The 24234-nt window shown below is 42.3% G+C and overlaps 5 protein-coding genes and 1 long non-coding RNA gene across 6 annotated transcripts; 2 read left to right on the top strand and 4 right to left on the bottom strand.

Annotated features, from left to right (window-relative positions):
* Window positions 1-255: 255 nt before the first annotated feature.
* Window positions 256-3093, bottom strand: LOC146301007 (uncharacterized). Its single transcript, XR_014767857.1, has 3 exons — window positions 2579-3093; window positions 1558-1763; window positions 256-1405 (listed from the first exon to the last, which is right to left on the bottom strand). It is a non-coding gene; the product is annotated as an uncharacterized LOC146301007 (long non-coding RNA).
* A 59-nt stretch (window positions 3094-3152) lies between these two features.
* On the bottom strand, window positions 3153-4325 carry LOC146301006 (uncharacterized). The gene is made up of 4 exons (XM_084708595.1): window positions 4182-4325; window positions 3936-4083; window positions 3507-3615; window positions 3153-3357 (listed from the first exon to the last, which is right to left on the bottom strand). The coding sequence occupies exons 1-4, from the start codon at window positions 4258-4260 to the stop codon at window positions 3226-3228; spliced, it is 468 nt and encodes a 155-aa protein (XP_084564721.1). The 5' UTR covers window positions 4261-4325; the 3' UTR covers window positions 3153-3225.
* A 523-nt stretch (window positions 4326-4848) lies between these two features.
* Window positions 4849-10314, bottom strand: LOC146301005 (gamma-aminobutyric acid type B receptor subunit 2-like). Its single transcript, XM_084669139.1, has 19 exons — window positions 10078-10314; window positions 9834-9971; window positions 9504-9671; window positions 9212-9307; window positions 9002-9067; window positions 8690-8878; window positions 8343-8585; window positions 8163-8223; window positions 8005-8082; window positions 7654-7804; window positions 7387-7519; window positions 7208-7303; window positions 6953-7075; window positions 6730-6840; window positions 6288-6512; window positions 5952-6155; window positions 5638-5758; window positions 5339-5429; window positions 4849-5111 (listed from the first exon to the last, which is right to left on the bottom strand). Exons 1-19 carry the CDS (start codon window positions 10312-10314, stop codon window positions 5006-5008), a joined length of 2637 nt encoding a protein of 878 aa, XP_084525265.1. The 3' UTR covers window positions 4849-5005.
* A 1043-nt stretch (window positions 10315-11357) lies between these two features.
* Window positions 11358-12791, bottom strand: rpp25l (ribonuclease P/MRP 25 subunit-like). The gene is made up of 2 exons (XM_084670238.1): window positions 12667-12791; window positions 11358-12294 (listed from the first exon to the last, which is right to left on the bottom strand). Exon 2 carries the CDS (start codon window positions 12273-12275, stop codon window positions 11595-11597), a length of 681 nt encoding a protein of 226 aa, XP_084526364.1. The 5' UTR covers window positions 12276-12294; window positions 12667-12791; the 3' UTR covers window positions 11358-11594.
* Window positions 12792-15328: 2537 nt separating this feature from the next.
* On the top strand, window positions 15329-18491 carry LOC146301003 (single-strand DNA endonuclease ASTE1-like). The gene is given in 4 exon segments (XM_084670228.1): window positions 15329-15463; window positions 15466-16634; window positions 16836-17049; window positions 17226-18491. Coding segments are annotated over 4 exon segments (1656 nt in total). The 5' UTR covers window positions 15329-15372; the 3' UTR covers window positions 17408-18491.
* A 940-nt stretch (window positions 18492-19431) lies between these two features.
* On the top strand, window positions 19432-23105 carry LOC146301002 (single-strand DNA endonuclease ASTE1-like). Its single transcript, XM_084708588.1, has 4 exons — window positions 19432-20871; window positions 21046-21259; window positions 21437-21614; window positions 22208-23105. Exons 1-4 carry the CDS (start codon window positions 19606-19608, stop codon window positions 22626-22628), a joined length of 2079 nt encoding a protein of 692 aa, XP_084564714.1. The 5' UTR covers window positions 19432-19605; the 3' UTR covers window positions 22629-23105.
* The last annotated feature ends 1129 nt before the right edge of the window (window positions 23106-24234 follow it).

The raw sequence follows: 24234 nt of genomic DNA, 5'->3' as shown, positions 1-24234 counted from the left end.
AGACTTTTCTGTAATCTTATTAATTTGGGTTCAGGTGACACCTTTGTATCTAGTTCCTGGAAGCGATGGAGAGGCCAGCTACACAGGTGGGGCCAATAAATTAGCCTTTTTAATACCTTCTCCAGCCAAGCTTCAAAGGTTGGCAGGCTAGACCTAAATTAATATTTCAGCCACATGCTGACCCTTAAGGTAACATTTGTGTTTTAGATTCTACACACGCCTCTTTAAAACATTGAAAAGATCATGGACGTTGGGCCTATTGTGAAAGAAAACTTTATTTTATAATCCCAATAAAAAATTAAAGAACAAAAAACACAGACTTCAGGTAATCAACATGTTATGGGGTTTATACAGTATTTGCAATTCCACAGTTATAATATGAAACATTATGGAGAGCAAACCACATTTGGTTTTCAAGCACTCTGTAATAGCATACAGTTGGGAATTCAATACCTTACAAATTACATACTGTAATTGATTAACCTTTTTCATTTCAATAACATGAATGTCCTTACAGCATAAACTCAGATTATTATTGTAAACATGCTACACAACCTAAACAGTAGGCTTAATTTAGTAATATATCTCATTCGAATCCAAATCAATTTGATTCTCAGTCTGCCACACCACTATAACTCCTAAATTCTCTTTGTGTTCTTTGGACCTGTTCCTGCATTTGACCACCTTTAGTGCTTGATCATTTGTAACTCCAATTTAAATTTAAATTAGCCATTATGATACACACACACACTATATTTGGTGCACATGGAAATTGAAATCATACATCAAGTATCACAGATGTGTAGTTTCACTTATAACTTAAAAGCCTTATAAAATGATTTCTGCTCTGCTTTGTGCCATTGGCAGTAATCATACATCTGTGATTCTACTGACTTTAGGCCCAGGTAGTACATCTCAGTATCGTGCAGATTGAACAATAATAATCATAAATCGTGTTACTTTAAATTATAACCTCAAATCAGCAAGAAAGGTCTATAAACAGAATGTCTATGCTGTAACAAAACTTGTCCTTCTTGAGCACACGCCTCTGACAGATATCAAACATTTCCTGCCAGCCACCTCAGGGACCTCTGACAGCATTGTCCTGGGTGTTCCTGACTCTCATCAGCTTAACATCGGAACCTCGTACCAGACCAGCATTATTCCAACCTCCTCTCTGCTCAACTCAAATATTGGAGCACCCCCTTGTGGAACAAACCTGTTGGTGTGTACTTACTACCATTCCATGCAAGTGGAAGAAGACCCTCAGAATAAGAGCTGTCTGCCATCATTGCGACTATGATTGTGATTGAGCGAAAGCAGCTTCCGGAGGTGAGCGAAGACAAAATGCTTCACATTGGGAAGTCTAGATGTAGCCAGAGCAATGGATTCTGGCGTATCTAGCCTGTGACGAAGAACAATTGAGGGAGTCAGTCATTGAGAGAGAAAGAAGGAAGATCATTTTTGCTTATTTACAGTTGGGCTGTGACTTATCACTGTTTATTTTCACCCTCCTCTCAATCCTTTTCTCATTTATTTCCCTTCACTGATATTTACCTGGGAGCCTTGGAGCGAGGCTTGGCACTTGTGAAGGACCGATGGAGGATGCGAGTCCGTCGGGCCCCCAGAGGCAGTGTTCTGACCTGTGGGCTTTGTGTTCTGGCCAACCTCGGAGCCATTAGGTTCCTGGAGAGAGACGAGAGGGAGTCTCTGTACACCAGACCATGTCTGGAGGACAGGTTGCAGTGTTGACATGTGGCCAGCTGAAGGAGAGGAGAAGAGGCAAGAGGCATTTTCAGGTTATTCAATTGGGGCCCCACAAAAAATACCTCCTTCAAGTACCCAGAAAACAAACACATATTTACTCATAAAGAAGACTCATACAGATGTAAAGTAGGGTAGTTTAGGCCGGGAAAAAAAGTTCAGTTAAAAAAAGAAACCAAAACCAGGCTAAATGTTTCCTTCAAAGCTTCCGCTGCCTGGGGTCACGGGATGTAATACAGGCCCCCAGAGTGTATCTCTGTAATGGACATGAAGGCAGCTGACACTGCTGAGCGAGATAATTCAGCTGCAACTGTGATGTTGGGCTGTTGCGTTAGACGAGCTTGCTGCCTCTTTCCAGAAGGGTTTTAGGACAGCTCTCTGGAGAGCTTTAAATTGGTCCCAGACCTACTTCGGAATGACAACCTGTATTTGTACCTACAGAATTGTAACAACAAAGTATCCTTACATTGCACCACACAGCACTGTCTTTTCCATGACGGAAATTCTATTTGTTTTCTTAATTTCTTATAAAAGTGTGTAAGATAGCTGTATTGCTATGACGCACATAATTGAGATAATCATAATGCCTTTGAAGTATATTAAAATTAAATCAATACTGGTATCTTAATTGTATACAGTAATACATGGAATGTAGACTTATGTATTAACAGAAATAACAGAAGGTTCTGTAAGTAACAGAAAGTGTAATCATTCTTCTGTATGGATAAAGACGAAGATGTACATGTTACTAACTCTGTAAAAGGGATGGAATCAAACAAACAGAAGTAGACAACAAAGGTCTAGAAGTACTCACCGACACAAAAGCTGCCATCCTGATGTTGCTTGTCCTTACGTGCAACTCTCTCACAGTCTCTGTCTTATCCCAGTGTGGGACTCACTGACAGCCTATCACAAGATCAGAGTCACACAATGTGGGAGTCACAGGGAGGGGCCTGATCTCTCCTTTCTGCTTTTAATGATGTCACCAGGACAAGCCTATACCCACAGATGTAATCTGTGTCCAGATTGTGGATTAAAGTTACTGTATTTTACACACACAACATGACACACACACACACAACATGACACACACACACACACACAGGTTTATGGACAGACCAACCTATTTTATCTGAATTGTTCTTGGAAAGTGTAGGAACACACTGCTACTCTTACATCAGCCCCTAATTTGATTGTCCTGTTTTCTGTGTCTGGTTAAAGAATAGGATTAGGTATCCTGCGTGGTTACACAATGCTGACATGACATTTGACTGAAAGAAGGTTTGTCTGTTTGTCCTCAGCTGCATTCACATGCCCCCCCCATCCCTAACCTCCCCGCCCCCCCACCATTATAGGTGAGAAAGAATCAATGTATTGTATTACATAAATTGTATAAGTCAATGTATTTAACTTTTATTTGTCAATAAAACATGAAAAAAATGTTTTATCTCATACTGGAGTTTAATCACATTGTTTCCACATACGACCAGCTCCCATATGACAGTTGTCAAAGATGAGGCTGTAGTCACTGCCACCAGCCTTGACAAAGTCAGAGACAGTCTTGCACCCTCCAAAGTTTTTGGTCTCTTTGATCTAAAGAAAAGAGGAAACAACAAACAAACTACTTAAGTTGTTGTTACTACCATCATCATGATGTTATAACACAAAGCAAAACATGCATCTTTTGAAGAACCATAATATCCCTATGTGGTTACAAACATTTGGAAAAAAAAGGTACTTGCATTCCAGTCAGAGCTCATGTGTCTTGCAGCAACCACCACTGTCTGAGAACTCTGGCCAAATCCACCCCCCTTGTGTATAAGCCACTTGGTGCCGTCCTTAAGTGTTACTCTGAGGACCAACAACCATTCCACAAGTTAGTGGATCCGATTCCAACACATCCGTAAAAAATTAGGATGCTGCAAAGCTGACGTAAATCCCTCTGGCATTATTTGAACACACTGATGCATACTTTCAGACCGGAAACTACTTACTGGCACTGTAGCAGAAGTTGAACCCACACACAAACACACACACATGTAATCCTATTTAATCCTTTTACACGAAGAAAGAAAAAAAGAAAGACAGAAAGAGAAAGAGAAGAAAGAAAGGAATACAGTATTGGCCTATTGGAATGGAACTTCCTCTAACCTCCTGATCCCATGACTCACCTGACTCCAGAGTGGCTCAGTGGTCCTAGCTGGAAGGACATGCCATCCAGGGATCTCTTCATCCTGTCAGCTTCATACACTTTGGAGTTATACAGCTTCCTCAGGTCAGAGGCATTTGACAGATCAAAGTTATAAGATGAACTTCCACCTGCCAGAAGGGGAGGTGTTTGGTGGGACAATATCAGTACAAACCTGAGAAATAATATACAGTATAGACATTAAACAGACAGAGGGAAAACAACTTACCTCCACCGGAAGATGAGTTAACATCGACTACCAACAAGGTGAGCAGGGCAGCTAGAACGACAGCTTTAATTGAGAACATGACTGATTCTGATGTGACTTCTCACCTATCCTGTCTGAGCTTCATCTACTTATCCAGTCTAACTTTTCATGATGCCCCTCCTCATTTTAGTGTAACCACAGAAAGATTTGTGGACAGAGGGCTGCTAAATGAGCACAGTTCAAAGTGCATGTCCAGGCCCAAGCTACCAAGCCAAATATTTGGCTTTTGGGGAACTACACAATTGACAAAACATAAAAGTTCCAGACAAACAAATCCAATCCAATTTCCAAGAAATGTTTGCATTACAGCTTGTGGTCATTACAGCTTGTGGTTAAGACCATGGGCGGGTTTCCCAGATTCATTAAGAAGCTCTTAACACTAAGAGCTTCTTAGGAGCGTTCTAAGAACGCTCTAGAACGCTCTTAGAACGCTCCTAAGAAGCTCTTAGCGTTAAGAGCTTCTTAACGAATTTGGGAAACCCGGTCCATGTCTGCTGCAATCATGGACTTTTACAAATAATTATTTACTGACCTTTCAAATCAGGGTCAAATAATAGCTCCTAGATATATATATATAATTGCTGGACCACACATACAAAGCAAAAACAACACATTGTAAAGAACCTGCTCAAGATTTTAAAAAGGTTGGGGTACTGTTTATTCCACAGACCATTAATGTGCTTTTAATTATATGTGATGGTTGTTATAAATGTAAAGTTTATAATATTTTGAGCTTCAGAGTTCATCATAATCATTTTGGTAATAATATTGACAACAACATGGCATTAGGCTTGGCTCAGAAGACTGGAGCAGCTAGCATTGACTCCTCCAATGCCAGGAAGGTAGGCGTGATGCAGAATAGGCAGCTGGACAGACATTCTTCGTTGGACGCTGTGAAGCACAGAACCAGGAAGTGGTTAAAATACTGTCTATGTTGTTTGAGCACGTACCGTACCGTATACAAATCCTCAAGTATGTGTCTAGAGTACTAGGGCTTGACAACAGCCCAATTTCTGCAGATTCATGTCAGGGAAAGCTCTGAGCCAGAACGTGAGCATCATAATATAAATACAATGTCCATTCTATTGACATAGTGGAGCAAAGCGTTGTTTGCTTACTGTTCAGGTGAGTTGATGTCAGGGAGCGACTGAAACACATCCTCCTGGTTCGGGTCTTGCTGCTCCAGCTGTACCAGGGATCTACCCTCTCCTAAGAAAAAGAGTTGGGTGTATTTATACCCATTCATGTCAATAATTGTATAATGAGACATTTTTACTTTTATGTTAGGAAACCATCGTAAGAAATTGGGTTTGTAAAATTATTTTACAGGGTAGATGTTTTGAAATTATGTTTGTACCCAGTGATAGAAAATACTGAAAGAGAGCAGCCCATCGAGAGACACATAGATGGGCAATACCTGAGGTCTCTCTGAAGTAGACACTACTTCCTCTTTGGGCCATATGAGCATCCTGTGGGCTAGGCTCCTGTTCATGATTCTCTTGTAATTGCACAGCCAGTATCTCTAACTCTGCATCAAGCTACGAGATAGAGATAGAGAGAGGGAGGGGGTTTGGGGGGATAATGAACATACTGTAAATGGTCAAAATGCTGAACCAAAAACACATGAAAGAGACAAGAAAGGAACCATACTCTAGAACACCTGCTTGACATTTTGCCTCCATTCCTAATGGAAAGACAGAAATGTCATGTTACGTCTTCTTCAGACTTCACCTGTATTATTTGTCCGCAGAGGTGCTGGTTTTCAATTTGCAGATTGTCCAGCAGAGAAGCAATCTCATTTTTGTCAGTGGTCTGGAGGTCTCTGGTCTGGTCTTGGTCAGTGACTGTACAACTCCCTGACTCCTTCTGTTTAGGAGGGGACTGTACCCCTGTGGTTTGGCTGGCTTCAACAGGACTGTTCCTAATATGAAGAATCTACAAGTACAAGACAGTGCAGCTCATTTATTTATTCTATCTTATTCATAAATAAAAAGTTACAGCCCATAAGGCCTGGAATGCCTAACAATGGGCATCATATTTTATTAATGGGTTCCGACGGGAATCTACCTTTGGCAAGAACAGCAGACAGATGATGGAGATGTTGCAGAGCAGGATGGCAACAGCGAGAATGCAGAACTGCACACTGGGTTGGTGGCTGGTCACATGGTAGCCAGACACTCCGCACACACACAACACTGTCAAGATGAGAACACTGCCTGCCAGGTACACGCTATCATTCAAGGGAGGCTCCTGCACCTTCCTGGTGCTCCAGGCGAGAAAACACCCCAGTAGCTGATGATGACATGGAGTAAAAATCCTTAAAACATACCAAGAAGTGGCTTCCATTTAGTCCATGCAGAATGGAACAACATTTCAACAATAATCCTATGACTAAAACGTATCAAGCTGGTCGTACTTCTTTACTGTATTCTCTTAGTATAAAACTACCAATGACCTGGTAGTAACATCCCAGTAGTACAGCTCCAACACAGCTTAATGCTCTACTCACCATCACAGGCCCTTTGTAAGCATACATGATGGTGAGCCATAAATTCATTCTTCTACTTTCACAGCACGTTATAAAAGGCCTTATTACAATGTCCTCATCACTTGGATCAGTCTGAAATACACGTAAGAACACAAGATCAATGTATTTTACCACAACAGGTTAAACAACAGCACCCTTACACCCCAGACAGGAAATCCCAGAGGTCCATGTGGCCCAGCCTCACCTCCCAACCTGACTCTGACTCTGTGTGCCTGAGTGGGTCCACAACCTGCCAGCAAGTCAGTATGGCCACATCCGCAAACAGCAGCAGGCCAACCACCCTTCCTGGATCGCTGGCCTTGAAGCTCTGTGGACACAACAGGGTCAGGGGGTTGGTGGGTTAGAGGTGGGGGCTATCTCAGCACTGATCCATTCAATACAACATTATGATAAAATACTCTAGATACAAATGTTAACAGTATATAAATATAAATTCTACCTTGTTCATTTCCATATTCATGTACACTCTCCAGATTTTGGCTAATAAAGCTGCAAAGGTAATGCTGTGTCCTATGGACAGAAACCATGTCCTCACCTGACAAAGAAACAAAAGACATTAGGAATATTTGATCCTGTCTACAAAATCCCTCAATGAAAAGACGATAAGCCTATACTTACAGAGCAGAGGATCTGCAAATCGTGGTCTGAGACCAGGGATCTATCAAGGCCGAAAATGAAGATGGAGGTGAAGGACAGTATTGTCCCCAGGAAGACAAGGTTGTCCAGAAACAGCCCAGAGTTCTTCATTAACCTTTCATGTTGAGAGAAGTCAATGTACTTGAATGTAAAACAAACTCAAACTTGATCAAACCAGCTATGCCGTCAGGAGGACGAACAGGAGATCATTGAGGATGCTATTACGACTGATGAAAAATCCAAACAGACCTGTGGTCGCGGTTTTTGATGTTGAGGCAGAAAAACCCGATAGCTGTGATAATGGCTAAGCCTGTGGTGGCCGACAGGATGCTGTAGAGAGGCAGGCTGACTCCCTTCCTGAGTAGACGGACTATGGTGCGGTCTCTGGCTGGACCGGTTCCTGCCACGGACAACACCAGCCGAACCAAAACACTTATGATCTGGCTGACAGGCAATGCAGCTAAGCAGCTGTGCAGCTATTACACCTGAACAAGACTTCAAAACAAGCGGAGGACTGCCACATGAACCAAAGTTGCTCCTCAGGAACCCTAATGAGGAAGGTCAGGCCTCCTGCAAACTTTGGTGTGAACAGTTTCTTACCTTGAAACCTCATTTTGCGGGTCAGTTGTAGGACTTCAGTACTGGTGTTATACAGTCCCACTTCAACTTCTTGGCCCCCTGGAAAGCACTCCACAGTCAGATCTTTGATCACAAATCAAGGGTTCCATAACAACACTATTACATTTAAACACCTTTACCTTGAAACTGGCTTAATTTGAGACATCCCATTCGCTGTCCGTTTCTGAAAAAAACAGGACCCTGTTGGTGGAAAAAGGCCTTAGTGTGATGTAGAACATATACACTTCATATTCTGCTCTCAGGGGCTCAGTTAAAAACAGTCTAAAGTATTTATATACTGCATGTTAAGTCAGGCTTACTGTGACTCCTTCAAATTGAAGTTGCTTCATGGAATGCAAGACCATGTTCTCCAGCTCTGTGTTGCTGACTGTGAAGTTCCGATGGATGTTGTGTTTCTCTCTGTGCTTTATAGACTCCATCACCTGGGTTAATGCTAGTGCAATCGCCCAAACTCCGTCATAGGCAAATCCATGCAATTTGCTGCCCACCAACCGTTGCTGCCGTAGCTGCTGTTTGTATTCCCCCTCATACTCCTGTGGGGTCTTCACAAAGGAAAGAAGAAACAACATGTTGAATTACATAACACAAAACCAGAGGCAAGCCTGTGTTTATGTACAGTGTACAAGAGAAGTCTAAGACTACTGACCCTTCCTGAAATGCCTTTTATTTGTCGGTCGCTCAAATGTTTGAGGTCCATACTGATGTAGCCTTCTATTGCTTTCAGCAGACTCTTTGAGGAACATGTGGAGATGTTGGAGTCCTCCCACCACCCCTGTTTGTAACCACTTGGTAAAATCCACTGGTACTTCCTGCCAAACATGTTGAGGTTGTGAACCTGCAGGTGAAACAATGTTTTTTTAGGACGACACTGATGAGGCATTCAGATATAAGGATATGATTAACTACTGTATTAACTAATACAGGACTACTCTACGAAAAGTTGTAAATCTGGACTCACGCAGCAAAATACTTTGGAAGCCAACTTTTCATCAAAAAGACCAATAATTATCCGTACATCATTGTCCTGTGGAACCAACTATGATTATTTTAGATCTATAACATATTAATCCAAACCTCAAAGTCAAATGCATATAATATGTTATCTTACTGCACCTGTCACCAGTGTAACAATTAAACCAGAATCAAGAAGAACAAACACATTGGTTACCTTAAGCTTTTTTAAATGGATGCAGGGACTGTTAGAGAGTCTTTCAGTGATTGCCACATCAACTTTAGCTTCCCTGAGTTTTGTAGTCAGATCTTTCTATTTGAAAACAGAAGCAGCAAAGTATCAGTTCATTTTCATGTGTTTTCCCATTCCGTCTATAACTATACTATTCAATCTAATATTCATCGACTAAGACACAATGTACACCCTGTCATACTTACTGTTATTTAAATGACTTTTTCGTCACTAAGTCGTTTAAACTGATCATAAAAGGCGTTGTTTCAGTGTTCACCTCTAAGATGTGCTGTCTGTCCGTGAGGACGCCCACCCTGCTCCACCTGTACTGAGAGAGGATCCGCACCACAGACCGGCTCACGGTGGCGTCTGAGGGGACGGTGCAGAAGAGGTTGGGGTACCTCTCCCTGTCAGCTAAAACAGCTGCGCTGGCAGCAAACGACAGCTGAGAAATGTCACAGGGCCAATATGTGAAAAAGGAAAACACTGTGAGAGAGCAATGACAATTCTTTCAAATAAGTATCAAACTGGACTGAAGAGGAAGTGTTCTCCAGAGAGCTTTGATAAAAGGAATAAAGATCCATGTGTTGGTGATTGAGAGGGATACCTGCACAAGATTCCAATTCTGCACAGATTGTGCAATTGTGGAGGTCACAGATGGACACACACCTCCAAAAACCATTGAGTACTTGGTCCCATTCCATATGGCATCAAAGAAGGCTTTAAGTCCTTTGGCACTGTCACACTAGACAAGTCAAAGACAACATGGACTGCAGGTTATCTAAAAGTCTGTCACAATGCTGTGTAACAAGTGTCAACGGTCTCTTGATTACCAAAACAGAAATCATTACCTCAGAATCGATGACGTCAAATTGAATTTCATAGTTTCTGAGAGGTGGAGGCTGCGTGCTGAGGTCCTGCAGTGCTATCTGGACGGCTGGCAGCACCGTAGCGGTGAGGTTCTCTAGTCCTGGCCGGCTGGTGTGAGGTGTGATCCACAACACTGGAAGGGGATGGCGGACCTGGGCTCCAGAGGGCACCACCAGCAGCCATATGAGACTCAAGGCTACACATCCACCCACATCCATTCCTTCTGTTTCTGAGGCGATTCTTCTTCCTGCTTAGATACTCTTACCCGCAAGAAAATCTGCCCCTCTAACCCACTAGTAATCCTCAGCTGCTGTCCAGTCAAATGGTGCTGCCTCAAGAGAACCCCACGAAGGGTTAACAGGATAAAGATCTGGCAACAACAGATCACCTACATCTGCCATGGTGGTAATCCTCCACTCCTCGACACACACTCCTACTTGGCTGTAATGCTGTGGCCTCAGGCCGTAACTCATGACCTGACTTGATTATGATCACTTCAAAGGATTGTTTACATTTACATTTCGCTAACCTCTCAAACTGAAAATAATGTTTGCAACTTATACACATTATGTGTACTGTCAAACATATGGTTAACTCCTAAAACCTAATTCCATAATGACAATTGGCTTTTTACTTAATCTGGACCACAACGGATCATCTTGGCACAGTTTCTAAAAGGATACTCAACAGTAACATGTTTGTTCAATCCATGAAACTTCATTGACCTCTTCCATGATTATTTAAAATGTATTTACCTAACTTTAGTTTGTACTGTATGGGAACTATGTAATACTCATGTTCTGTCCAAGCAGAATTACTTTAATAAAATAAAAACTAGATAATTTCCAGTAAAAAAAAATAGTTGTATATATATATCCTTTTTTTTTTTTTTTTTTACAAATTAATATTGTATGAATAAGAAAAAGCCCTCAATGAATGCACTTTCATTGGTACTCCAGCAGAGGGCAAAAAATGTATTTGTCTTAAATGTTATTACAGGATTAGGACTATAATAGGTTAAAAAAAAATCAGGTTTAGATAGGCCACTAGGATTCTGTCAAGAGGTGCAGGATCAACACATTCAGTGTGTACCTGTACCTGTCACAAATGGCAATAAACATGAAAACTTAACTTAATACAAAGAACCCTGAAAAGCAAAATATAGCCTACAACTCTTTTACAGATAACGTGTGCACAGTGAATGTGGGGTTGTCATGTACAGTCATCAATAATCTATATTGAAAAAATACAGAAATAAAGATTGCGGGACAACATTTATTTTCCTATTTGCAGTAAAGACAAACCAAAAGTCAACATGAATTCACTTAAAATGAAATTATATAATTTTTTCTCCTTGGCTTTCAAACAGTATCAAGTTTTCCAAGATATTAAAATAAACCATTTTCATTACAGACACCAGGAGACTACAGCATGTGACGGATGAGTAGTATCTTCCTCCACCCGGGCAGCGGAAAAAAAAAACATCTTTGACACCAGCTCAAGTCTGGCCTTTACTGGGCTCCCTTGATCGACCAGCCGGTCGAACAGGTCCACCTTTACCTCGTCCGCTTCCTCCTCCTCTCTTCCTCCTCTGCCCATGCCTCAGTCCTCCAGCCACACCTCCTTCCTCCCTGGCAGCCTGTGCCCACAGAGCCTCATAGTTCCCTGGGGACTGGTACCCAGGAAGGCTGGCATCCAAGGGGTCCATGGAGAGGAGAACCCAGATTGCAGGCTGGTTTCGACTGACAGTGAGACTGTCCAGGCCTGCCCCTGGCTCCAGGGGCTCCCAAACCTCCAACACAGTGCTGTACATCAGCTTAGTGTGCTGGTAAAGTCCTGTCACCCGTCGCTTCAGAATTTCCACACATGTTATTGTCTTGGAAACACCTCTACCTGTCCCTGTAAAGACTATTTGACGGCAGGGAAGTTTATCCATAGGTGCGCTGCTCACCCCCTCCTCCTGGACTCCTAAAGAACCGCCTCCTTCACCAGTCTTAAGTTGCCTCGTTTCATTGCAGGCTGTCTTGGGCTTTGGCCCCATACGGCTGAAGGCATAGCGCATGATGTTGCGGATTTTGCTGCCGTCTTTGACCCGCACCTCCGGCGTGTCGGCGGGGAGGCCAGGGAAAGGGCAGAGGCAGGGCTGCTCCATCGTCCTGGCATGGCTGTAGTTCTCCATGTCAATTATAAATCTCTTTCTTCAATGGTAGACAGAATGAGGAAAGAAAAAATGAAGTATTTTATCTATAAATAGCGGCCCAAAAAATGTGGACAGCAAGTTATACTGTGTTATACTATTCTGGAGTTCTAGCTTGTTAACTTCAACAGTTATAATCACGGATACATTTTGAATAACTGCACACATCCGAACAATGGACCCAAATACTATGTATATATATTTTTTAATGTAATTTGTAAAATTGATGGACAGTTAGCTAGGTAGCTATGAATGAGCTTAAAGTTGGCTAAAAAAGCTAGCATCCCAACGTAGTTTGTTTATCCTTCCAATCAATAGGTAGCGGGGACAGCTATGATAATTGTACAATTAAACAGAAACCCGTTAGTCTTACCAGACGTTAAGCTGAAAAGGCATACATTGATATTATCTACTGTAGTGTATTTGTTTTCATCCGAAAAATGTGCCTGATCAGTGACTGCTGTCCACATGCTTGAAGCTTCCGGCCCCACAGCCATAGGAGTACTCTGCGCGCATGGGCAAATGTATCCCTTACATCTTGCTATGAGCTAACCTGAAGTAACACTGTTTAGTTTTCGATCCTGAATTTGCAGAAAGACATACGCGTCTGAAAACACGCACGCACGCACACACACACGTAGATATTGATACAAAGATATATATGTATAGACTTATATTAAAGTAGAGATATATCCATTCAATAGGATAGGCTATTATGGTATTTGATTACGCGAAGCATGCACATACAGTGATAAACTCGCCCTGGGCCCACAATGTGCTAGGACCGCCACTGGGTTAAGCTATGCTACCTGTTGTGTATGACGAAACTGTGATACCACAAGTACTAACCCCAAACACTCAATGCTGTCAATATATACAGTGGTGTGAAAAAGTGTTTGCCCCCTTCCATATTTCTTATTTTTTTGCATGTGTGTCACACTTAAATGTTTCAGATCAAACAAATTTAAATAAAAGACAAACATCTTGGCGATCTCCAAGACTTTTGGGGAAACACTCTGTGGAGTGACGAGTCAAAAGTTGAACTTTTTGAAAGGTGTGTTACATCTGGGGTAAAGGAAACACAGCATTTCAGAAGAACATGGTGGTAGTGTGATGGTCTAGGGCTGTTTTGCTGCTTCAGGGACATGCAAGAGTTGCTGTGATAAATGGAACCATAAATTCTGCTGTCTACCAATTAATCACCATGACACCACCCTTATTAAGCTCATCTCTGGTAGAGACAAGTCTGATTATAGGTGGGAAGCGGCCAACCTGGTGACCTGGTGCAGCCAGAACAACCTAGAGCTCAATGCTCTTAAGACAGTGGAGATGGTTGTGGACTTCAGGAAGAATACAGCCCCACTCACCCCCATCACCCTGTGTGACTCCCCAGTCAACACTGTGGAGTCCTTCCGCTTCCTGGGCACTATCCTCTCCCAGGACCTCAAGTGGGAACTGAACATCGGCTCCCTCACCAAGAAAGCACAACAGAGGATGTCCTTCCTTAGACAGCTGAAGAAATTCAACTTGCCAAAGACAATGATGGTGCACTTCTACTCTGCCATCATTGAGTCCATCCTCACCTCCTCCATCACCATCTGGTATGCTGCTGCCACTGCCAAGGACAAGAGCAGACTGCAGCATATCATCCGCACTGCTGAGAAGGTGATCGGCTGCAATCTGCCTACCCTTGAGGACCTGCACACCTCAAGGACCCTGAGGAGAGCAAGGAAGATTGTGGCCGACTCCTCCCACCCTGGACGCTCCCTGTTCCAGTCACTTCACAGAAGACAGAAGGCTGCGGTCCATCAGCACCAATACCTGACGCCACAAAAATAGTTTCTTCCCTTCCACTGTTCGTCTCCTCAAGGTCAAGGGGCCACACTGAATTTAATGACTTCCTGCTTGAAACCTGCTTGAAACACATTTCATTTTGCACTGCACTACAAAATTGTATCCAGTACATTTTTATGGTAATATCCAGTATCCTGTATCCAGTATATTTTTTGTAATATTTGTATTTTTCAGTATTGTTTTTAGTTACAGGCAACTTATATTTTATTTGATGTTATTGTACATTCTATTTTAATTCTAATTCCACTTAGTAATGCAACCATATGTACCCTTAGTATAGATAGTCCACATATATACATTTAAGGTTCCTATATGTTTATTGTATGCACCTTCCTGCCAAAGAAAACTCCTTGTCTGTGCAAACTTTCATGGCGAATAAATACAATTCTGATTCTGATTCTAAAGGAGAATGTCCAGCCATCTGTTTGTCACCTCAAGCTGAAGCGAATTTGAGTTCTGCAGCAGGACAATGATCCAAAACATACCAGAAAGTCCACCCATGAATGGCTGAAGAAAAACAAAATGAAGACTTTGGAGTGTCGTAGACAAAGTCTGACCTTAAAATGGCAGTTCATGCTCGAAAACCCTCCAATGTAGCTGAATTACAACAATTCTGGGATGAGTTGGCCAGAATTCCTCCACAGCGCTTTAAAAGACTCATTGCAAGTTATCGTAAATGCTTGACTGCAGTTGTTGCTGCTAAGGGTGGCCCAACCAGTTATTAGGTTGTAGGGGGAAATCACTTTTTCACACAGGGCCATGTAGGTTTGGATTTTTTCTTCCCTTAATAATAAAAACCTTCATTTAATAACTGTATTTGGTGTTTACTTGTGTTATCTTTGTCTTATATTCAAATGTGTTTGATGATCTGAAACATTTAAGTGTAACAAACATGCAAAACAATACGAAATCTTGAAGGGGGCAAACACCTTTTCACAACACTGTATATCAAACGTCACATTTAGCCAGGTTGATATGGCTATATTTTTAGGCCTAATATGGCTACAACGTTTGGTGTGAAGATTGCATTACGTTTAGGCTAATGTTGTAATGCTGCATGAAATAAAACGTGGCAAACATTTGTTTCCACAAAACAAAACACAGGGAGGGGTTGATGAGAATCATGAGTGATGTAAGAAAACTGAAACTTAAAGAATTGTGACCGTGACTATCCCTATAAATTCCAGTGTACTCATGACACTTGGAAAAAAACTGAGAGCACATCATGGGTGTCAGAGGACTGACCAGTTTTGTGGATGACAATGGACACATTTTACAAGATGTTTCCTTCAAGAACAGCAAACTGGTAATCGATGGCAATATCTGTACTACTTACTTTATTTTGCTGAACAACTGGACCAGAGTCACGGGGGAGACTATGATTCTTTCGAGGGTCTCATCTGTGGGTTTATCAAGGCTCTGAGAGACAATGGGATTGCACCCTATGTTGTTGTTGATGGTGGGTCTGACTATACAGACAAGAAGTTTGAGACTCTGAAACAACGAGCTGAAGAAAAGATTCACAAAGCTCACGACGTGTCAGTGGGTCGCAAAGGTAATGTCTTGCCACCTATCACAAAGCGTGTGTTCTCACAGATCCTCACCAGATTGAAAGTACCTTTTGCAAAGAGCATCGCTGAAGCAGACAGAGAAATAGCCTCACTGGCAAGGGAGTGGAACTGCCCTGTGGTCTCCAATGACAGTGACTTCTACATATTCGACGTCCCAGAAGGATTTTTACCCAGCGCACATTTCAAGTGGAAGCAAGGGGGCTTGAAAAGGGGTATTCCCGCCAAACACTTCACTCAAGAAAGGTTCTGCTCTTGGTTCAACATCGACCGGTCTCTACTACCAGTTTTTGCCTCCATTGCAGGAAACGATTATTTCAATCTCGCCAGACGGGGCTTGTCCATAAAATGGTATGACTTCTCGAAGCTGAGTGGGAGATTTGCCAATCTCGACGGCTTGCTGCACTGGTTAGGCAGTTTAAAAAATAAGAATGCCTTGAACGCTGTGCTCAAGCTAATGGATGACGGTGATAGGGTGAAAACAAAGCAAACAGAACAAGCCTTCATGTTGAGCATGGAAGAGTACAAACTATCTCCTAGCTCATTGGGGGAGTTCTTCAGGAACGGGACCCTACCTTCCAATATTCCAGAGCCTGTGAAGGTGTTGCCAGACTGGGCCCTCCCATCCCTGACGCAGGGGAAGCTCAGCTCGGACATCATTGACGTTATACTCTTTAGAAGAGCTATGCAGAATTCCCAGGTAGAGGACACTAGCTTACCCAGCGGACAAATCACCTCAAAGCCCATACGGCAGACATTGTACGGGCTTCTACTGGGTGGGAGCTCCCCTGTTTCGATGGAGACGGGACAGTGTATGGTTGAGGAGTATGACAGAGATGGCCTGCATCTGACTAGTCACATGGTCAAGCCTATCCTCAGCGGGCCTGTACAAAAACTGCAGCTGGACACTCTGGATAAGGTAAAAATAAATATATATGATGCAACATTTCAGTACTTGTCTAAAAGATTGAAAGGATTTTGATAAATTGATGATTAAAACAAACTTGAGCTTAATGGACCGAGTCAATTTGAAATTCCAAACTCCAAACCTGTTGTAACACAGGTTACAGTATTTTTTGGAGCAGAAGGCTTCAGTCTAGCTCTCCTCTCCGTCCTGCAGGCCCACCTCCCAGATCATCTGACGGTGATGTTAGAGACCCTGGGAGTGACTCAGTCTCTAGCTGGCGTCCCGCCTCACCTGCGTCTGCCTGTAAGCGTCACCTGCTATTGGATGACACACGCAGACCCTACCCCTGACCTGCCTCTCCTGCAGGCCCTGCTCCTGGGCATGGTCTATGGAGAACTCTGCAGACAGAAGAAGAAGAAGAAGAGAGGTGGGGACGCTGAAACACACACACACACACACACTGGAATGTTGTAATCAGGTATATCAGGGGATGCAGACTCAACGCTTTTTTCTTCGGTGGCTAAAACTAGAAGAGCCATGTTTGAGCTTTGTTAGCCCTGATTGCTCAACTGTGGGTGATAACTCCTTCTGTGTATGTGTCAGGGATCTCAAGGAGTGAGAGTCTGGTGCTGCAGAGGTTTGAAGGAATAGTCCAGAGATGTACTTTGAAGCTGGACCTGGATGTGGCCCATGCCTACAGCCAATGGCAGGCCTGCTTTAGAGAAAGCCTCAATTTGAATCAGCTGCTATGCTTCCCCCTGGTGGAGACAGAATGTGCATGGTAAACTGGAACCCTAACCATCACTAGTGTTAGCACTAACATTGTCTTTGTTGTTGACCAGGCTGTACAAGGGCACTCTTGTGCACCCCCTAGTGGTTGAATTGAGAAGAAGGGCGAGCCCAGAGTTTATCCTGGCTGGAGGCCCCATCACTGGGCCGCTGTACAAGGCCCTCCTGGACACTGTGCTCCTCTCCCAGGACTGCAGATCCATCATCTCCACGACAACCAGAGGGGCAGCTCGGGGCAGGACATAACCAAGGCAATCAATGGATGACGTCACAGCCGATCTGCAGAGGCTGGCAATCCCAGAATAGTCAAAACTCCAGGACAAGAAAAGATGGATCTGAGATTACCTATATATTCTAAGTCTTCAAAATATAGAAATTAATTGCCTGAGGAATGTAAAGAAATGATAGGAAAGACATGATTGATAGGGAAGAAATAATGGCCTTCCAAGTGTTTTTGTAAATCTACTAAATGTTTAATGTTTATTTGTGTTTTTATGCCATTTGAAATGTAATGAACATGTTTTAACATTTAATATATTGATATAATTGTACACAAAATAAACTGTTTTGATAAGTTACCCAAATCCTATTGGACCAATGTCTTCGAAACAAACAGCCCTGTGTGCATAACCAAACAATTTGTACTTTTTGAGAACAAAAATAGATCTGAAATCAAGAACAGATTGTGAAATGACAGAAGAATCAGACAGCCAGAAATTTAAAAGAGTAAAAAACGTTGCAAGATATTATCATTGATTGTAAAAAGCTAGCATCCCAACGCAGGTTGCTTATCCTTCCAATCAATAGGTAGCGGGGACAGCTATTATTCAGCTCTCCGTTCCTCTGATGCCAACCTCCTGTCCATCCCGCCGGCCAAGCACCGAACCTGGGGTGACAGAGCTTTACTCCATCGCCGCTCCCTCCATCTGGAACTCACTCCCAAAACCCATCAGAGACTGCACCAACCTATCAACTTTTAAATCATTTGTCAAAACGCACCTTTTTAGATCTGCTTTTAATGTGTAATTAATGTTGTGATTTTATATGATGTCCTTGTTTCATGTTTATTTTAAACATGTACAGCGACTTTGAAAACTTTGGAAAGCGCTAGGCTATAAAATTAAATGTATTGTTATTATTATAATTGTACAATTAAACAGAAAAACTTTAATTTTACCAGACGTTAAGCTGAATAGTTGAATACATTGATATTATCTTCTGTAAGTGTATTCGTTTTCATCCGAAAAATGTGACTGATGAGTGACTGCTGTCCACGTTTGATGCTTCAGGCCCCACATCGATAGCAGTACTCTGTGCCCATAGGCAAACTTTGCCCTTACATAATGCTATCAGCTGATCTGAAGCAACACTGTTTCGTTTTCGGTCCTGAAGTTGCAGAAACGAAAGACATGCGTACCTCTGAAAACACGCACGCACACACACACGTAAATATTCATATATAGAGAGAGATATGTAGACTTATATTAGAGAGAGAAATATATCCATCCAATAGCATAAGTAGGCTATGGTACTTGATTACGCCGAAACATACACATAAAGTGTTCTCTCAAAAACGTTTGGGGATTTTGTCATATGTTGTTATATTGGTTAAGGTATATGCTACCGTTGTCTATGACGAATGTAATTTATGCAACTGATATTTGTCTGTCTCCGACACACGATACATTAATAAATTATGCGTTATTGTTTATCTACGTCATTACCACAAGTACTAACCCCAAACTCTCAATAATGTCAATATATGTATATCAGAAGTCACATTCAGCCAGGTTGATATGGCTATATTTCTACGCCTAATATGGCTACAACGTTTGGTATGTAGATTGCATTACGCCTAATGTTGTAATGTAGCATGAAATATAAATGTGTCTATGGTTTTGTTTCTCCAAAGCAAAACACTGGGAGGGGTTGATGAGTATCATGAGTGATGTAAGAAAAACGAAACTGAAGGAAGTTGTGACTCTAGCTCTATAAATTCCAGTGAACTCATGACATTTGGAATAGGATTTCAACTCAGAAAGACAGAGAGCACATCATGGGAGTCAGAGGACTGAACAGTTTAGGGTTAATGAGAATCATGAGTGATGTAAGAAAACTGAAACTTAAAGAATTGTGACTATCCCTATAAATTCCAGTGTACTCATGACACTTGGAAAAAAACTGAGAGCACATCATGGGTGTCAGAGGACTGACCAGTTTTGTGGATGACAATGGACACATTTTACAAGATGTTTCCTTCAAGAACAGCAAACTGGTAATCGATGGCAATAATCTGTACTACTTACTTTATTTTGCTGAACAACTGGACCAGAGTCACGGGGGAGACTATGATTCTTTCGAGGGTCTCATCTGTGGGTTTATCAAGGCTCTGAGAGACAATGGGATTGCACCCTATGTTGTTGTTGATGGTGGGTCTGACTATACAGACAAGAAGTTTGAGACTCTGAAACAACGAGCTGAAGAAAAGATTCACAAAGCTCACGACGTGTCAGTGGGTCGCAAAGGTAATGTCTTGCCACCTATCACAAAGCGTGTGTTCTCACAGATCCTCTCCAGATTGAAAGTACCTTTTGCAAAGAGCATCGCTGAAGCAGACAGAGAAATAGCCTCACTGGCAAGGGAGTGGAACTGCCCTGTGCTCTCCGATGACAGTGACTTCTACATATTCAACGTCCCAGTAGGATTTTTACCCAGCTCACATTTCAAGTGGAAGCAAGGGGGCTTGAAGAGGGGTATTCCTGCCAAACTCTTCACTCAAGAAAGATTCTGCTCTTGGTTCAACATCGACCGGTCTCTACTACCAGTCTTTGCCTCCATTGCAGGAAACGATTATGTCGATCTCGCCAGCCGGGGCTTGTCCGTAAAATGGGCTGACTACTCGAAGCTGAGTGGGAGATTTGCTAAGCTCGACGGCTTGCTGCACTGGTTAGGCAGTTTAAAAGATAAGAAAAACGCCTTGAACGCTGTGCTCAAGTTAATGGATGACGGTGATAGGGTGAAAACAAAGCAAACAGAACAAGCCTTCACGTTGAGTATGGAAGAGTACAAACTATCTTCTAGCTCATTGGGGGAGTTCTTCAGGAAGGGGACCCTACCTTCCAATATTCCAGAGCCTGTGAAGGTGTTGCCAGACTGGGCCCTCCTATCCCTGACGCAGGGGAAGCTCTTCTCGGACGTCATTGACGTTATACTCTTTAGAAGGGTGGTAAAGAGTTCCCAGGTAGAGGACACCAGCTTACCCAGCGGAAAAATCACCTCAAGGCCCATACGGCAGATATTGTACGGGTTTCTACTGGGTGGGAGATCCCCTGCTTCAATGGAGACGGGACAGTGTATGGTTGAGGAGTATGACAGAGATGGCCTGCATCTGACTAGTCACATGGTCGAGCCTATCCTCAGCGGGCCTGTACAAAAACTGCAGCTGGACACTCTGGATAAGGTAAAAATAAATTATATGATGCAACATTTCAGTACTTGTCTAAAAGTGTATTGAAACAAACTTGAGCTTAATTGACCGAGTCAATTTGAAATAGACTCCAAACTTGTTGTAACCCAGGTTACAGTATTTTTTGGAGCAGAAGGCTTCAGTCTAGCTCTCCTCTCCGTCCTGCAGGCCCACCTCCCTGATCGTCTGACGGTGATGTTAGAGACCCTGGGGGTGACTCAGTCTCTAGCTGGCGTCCCGCCTCACCTGCGTCTGCCTGTAAGCGTCACCTGCTATTGGATGACACACGCAGACCCTACCCCTGACCTGCCTCTCCTGCAGGCCCTGCTCCTGGGCATGGTCTATGGAGAACTCTGCAGACAGAAGAAGAAGAAGAAGAGAGGTGGGGACGCTGAAACACACACACACACACACACTGGAATGTTGTAATCAGGTTTATCAGGGGATGCAGACTCAACGCTTATTGCTTAGGTATCTAAAACCAGCAGAGCCATGTTTGAGCTTCGTTAGCCCTGATTGCTCAACTGTGGGTGATAACTCCTTCCTGTGTATGTATCAGGGATCTCAAGGAGTGAGAGTCTGGTGCTGCAGAGGTTTGAAAGAATAGTCCAGAGATGTACTTGGAAGCTGGACCTGGATGTGGCCCATGCCTACAGCCAATGGCAGGCCTGCTTTGAAGACAGCCTCAATTTGAATCAGCTGCTATGCTTCCCCCTAGTGGAGACAGAATGTGCATGGTAAGCTGGAACCCTAGCCATAACTGATGGGAGCTTTGCACTCAAATTGAACTTTTATCATGTTATTAAGCAAATCATTAACAAAGGTTCTTCTCATTATAGTCAAAAAAAAAAAAAAAATCTGCTTTGAACAGATGTATTTTCTAAGAACTCATATACAGCCACCATATTCTGTAGCATAACAACTTGCGTAAATATTTAACCGAACTAAACAGTGAATGTTGGGTTTATGGCCCATGTAGAAAAGTGGATTTGTTCTATATAAATAAAGTCTGTATTTGTACAGGGCACTGTATTTGTACAGTTACATTTTTCCTTCAGCTACTGGTGGCACTATCAGCAATATGGCACTAATTGTACCCCACTTGTCTTTAGGTTAGTATAGGTTTATAAGATTAGTATAGCCTATTGTGTGCATGAGGGGCAGTATACTTTATTGTATATTATTTTGTATATTTAGGAGGTTTATTATATTCTATCTTATCATAGATGTAATCTATTATCCTAGATGTAATCTATGTTCTGGGTACTTTTATGTTAAGACTTGAACTTGAACTAGTGTTAGCACTAACATTGTCTTTGTTGTTGACCAGGCTGTACAAGGGCACTCTTGTGCACCCTCTAGTGGTTGAACTGAGAAGAGGGACGAGCCCAGAGCTTATCCTGGCTGGAAGCCCCATCCATGGGCCACTGTACAAGGCCCTCCTGGATACTGTGCTCCTCTCCCAGGACTGCAAACCCATCATCTCCACAACAACCAGCGGGGCAGCTCGTGGCAGGACATTACCACGGGAACCAATGTATAACCTCACAGCCGATCTGAAGAGGCTGGTGATGCAGTTGGAGCAGGAGGAAGAGGAGGATACCTGGAGAGAGAGGAAGATAAAGGACACCCCTGCAGAAGACCTGGGCTGGGTCGTCACAGTGAAAACTCGGTACAAGACCAAGTACAGGGCCCAGAAATTTCCTAACCCAGAATTGTCAAAGCTCCGGGACAAGAAAGGCTGGATCTGATAATACGTTTATATTCCGCCTCTTCAAAATATAAATTATTACAAATTATTATTATTATAAATAATGGACTTCCAAGTGATTTTGTAAATCTACTCAATTTTAAAATGTTTATTTGTGTTCCTCTGATGATTGTAAGGTATTTGAAATGTAATTAACATGTTTTCGCATTTAATGTATTGATTTAAATTGTGCAAAAAACTAAACTGTTTTGAAGTTCGCCTAATCCTAAGAAAAGACCAATGTCTTCTAAACAAACCTGTGTGCATAACCACACAATGTGTACTTTTTGAGAACAAGAACAGATCTGAAATCAAGAACAGATTGTTAAATGAGAGAAGAATCAGACAGCGGGACATTTAAAAGATTTATAAAACTTTTTAATATATAATTATTTTCATACCGTCATCACAGAGCACTGGTTTCAGCTGTGCAACACTCACAACTCATAAATAAAGAAAACAAAAACGGAAAAATAAACATGAATGAGTTTTTTCCCCAAACTGCATGAGACCAACGCCATCGCTAATTTCTACTTTCCACACACACACCAAGAGGAGGAAATTTAAAAAGAGCAAAAGCTGTATTGGAAAAGGAGTATTTATTTAAATAGCTAGCGATTTATATGCTTCAGGTATTAAGTGTTCAGGTGAGGTGCTCTACTGGCCAGGGGGAATTTGTTGTTGCCTTGCCAACGGGAAAAATTCACAAAGCCAAATCAATAACTGGATGATTAACAACAAGAGAAAATAAATAACTTAATGATTTCACAAAGGTACAGAAAAAAATATACAATTCAGGGGTTATAATGTTCATTTTGGAGCTAAATCTGTTCATTCTTGCTGACTTTGGTGATCAGACAGTGACTAGGACTGACAGGCTGCCCCCCAAAAAGGGACAACTGACAACTTTAGAAGAAGCCTGAGATTATAATAAACTTGGGATCATCAATAAGGGCCTCCAATACATACTCTGAAATCAGAAGAGATACAGTGAGCAAGAGTTACCAACAGCATATATGAGTGCATATAAATGTCACTAAGACCAATATATTTGCACTTACATTACAGTGTGGGACTGTACAGGTCTTTACAAACGTTCTCCATACCCACTGAGCAAAAGTACATTCCCAAATATGGAAAAAGCAAGTAAGATGCATCAAAGACAGACAGTAGACGGTGGGCGAACAGAACAGACAGGGTTCTTGGCTACGATAACACAGACCAGCGTTCCACAGACTGACAGAAGACCTTAGCTGGCTCAAACAGAAGGTTTGAAATATTGGATGTCCAAATCACTGTTTAACAGTGCCTTAAAAACAGTGTTCAAATGACGGAGCTAGTTCCACAACATATTTTCTTTTCTTTTTTTTCTTTTTTATTGTTGAATCTAGAGTAACATTTGTATTCATTCATTCATTGAAACCAGACATCATGAAAAACGTGGCTGTATTTATTTGGGGGAATCAGCATTAGGACTGTGGAAACTGCACTCACTCACCCATACTGGTCTGTATTAGTGTTAGAACATTTGAAACAGCCTGACACTTCACAGGAGGTGCTGAGCTGACACTGGACAGAAGAAACAGCTCTGATTGAAGAACTGGTTC

Source organism: Hypomesus nipponensis, chromosome 2 (assembly GCF_054491055.1).
Source record: "Hypomesus nipponensis isolate SF chromosome 2, ASM5449105v1, whole genome shotgun sequence".
Lineage (NCBI taxonomy): Eukaryota > Metazoa > Chordata > Actinopteri > Osmeriformes > Osmeridae > Hypomesus > Hypomesus nipponensis.
Note: the sequence above shows the minus strand (reverse complement) of the source record. Positions and strands in the feature narration are given on the sequence as shown.

Excerpts from the sequence above, each read along its gene's own strand:
- LOC146301006 (XM_084708595.1), bottom strand. The coding sequence starts at position 4,260 with ATGTTCTCAATTAAAGCTGTCGTTCTAGCTGCCCTGCTCACCTTGTTG. Across the intron at positions 4,084-4,181 it reads TAACTCATCTTCCGGTGGAG|GTGGAAGTTCATCTTATAAC; the intron begins GTAAGTTGTTTT and ends CCCTTCTGGCAG. Across the intron at positions 3,358-3,506 it reads ACATGAGCTCTGACTGGAAT|ATCAAAGAGACCAAAAACTT; the intron begins GCAAGTACCTTT and ends TCTTTTCTTTAG.
- LOC146301002 (XM_084708588.1), top strand. The coding sequence starts at position 19,606 with ATGGGTGTCAGAGGACTGACCAGTTTTGTGGATGACAATGGACACATT. Across the intron at positions 21,260-21,436 it reads GAAGAAGAAGAAGAAGAGAG|GGATCTCAAGGAGTGAGAGT; the intron begins GTGGGGACGCTG and ends TGTATGTATCAG. Across the intron at positions 21,615-22,207 it reads GTGGAGACAGAATGTGCATG|GCTGTACAAGGGCACTCTTG; the intron begins GTAAGCTGGAAC and ends GTTGTTGACCAG.
- rpp25l (XM_084670238.1), bottom strand. The coding sequence starts at position 12,275 with ATGGAGAACTACAGCCATGCCAGGACGATGGAGCAGCCCTGCCTCTGC.
- LOC146301005 (XM_084669139.1), bottom strand. The coding sequence starts at position 10,314 with ATGGATGTGGGTGGATGTGTAGCCTTGAGTCTCATATGGCTGCTGGTG. Across the intron at positions 8,586-8,689 it reads TAAAAGGCATTTCAGGAAGG|ACCCCACAGGAGTATGAGGG; the intron begins GTCAGTAGTCTT and ends TCCTTTGTGAAG. Across the intron at positions 7,520-7,653 it reads ATCAAAAACCGCGACCACAG|GTTAATGAAGAACTCTGGGC; the intron begins GTCTGTTTGGAT and ends TCAACATGAAAG.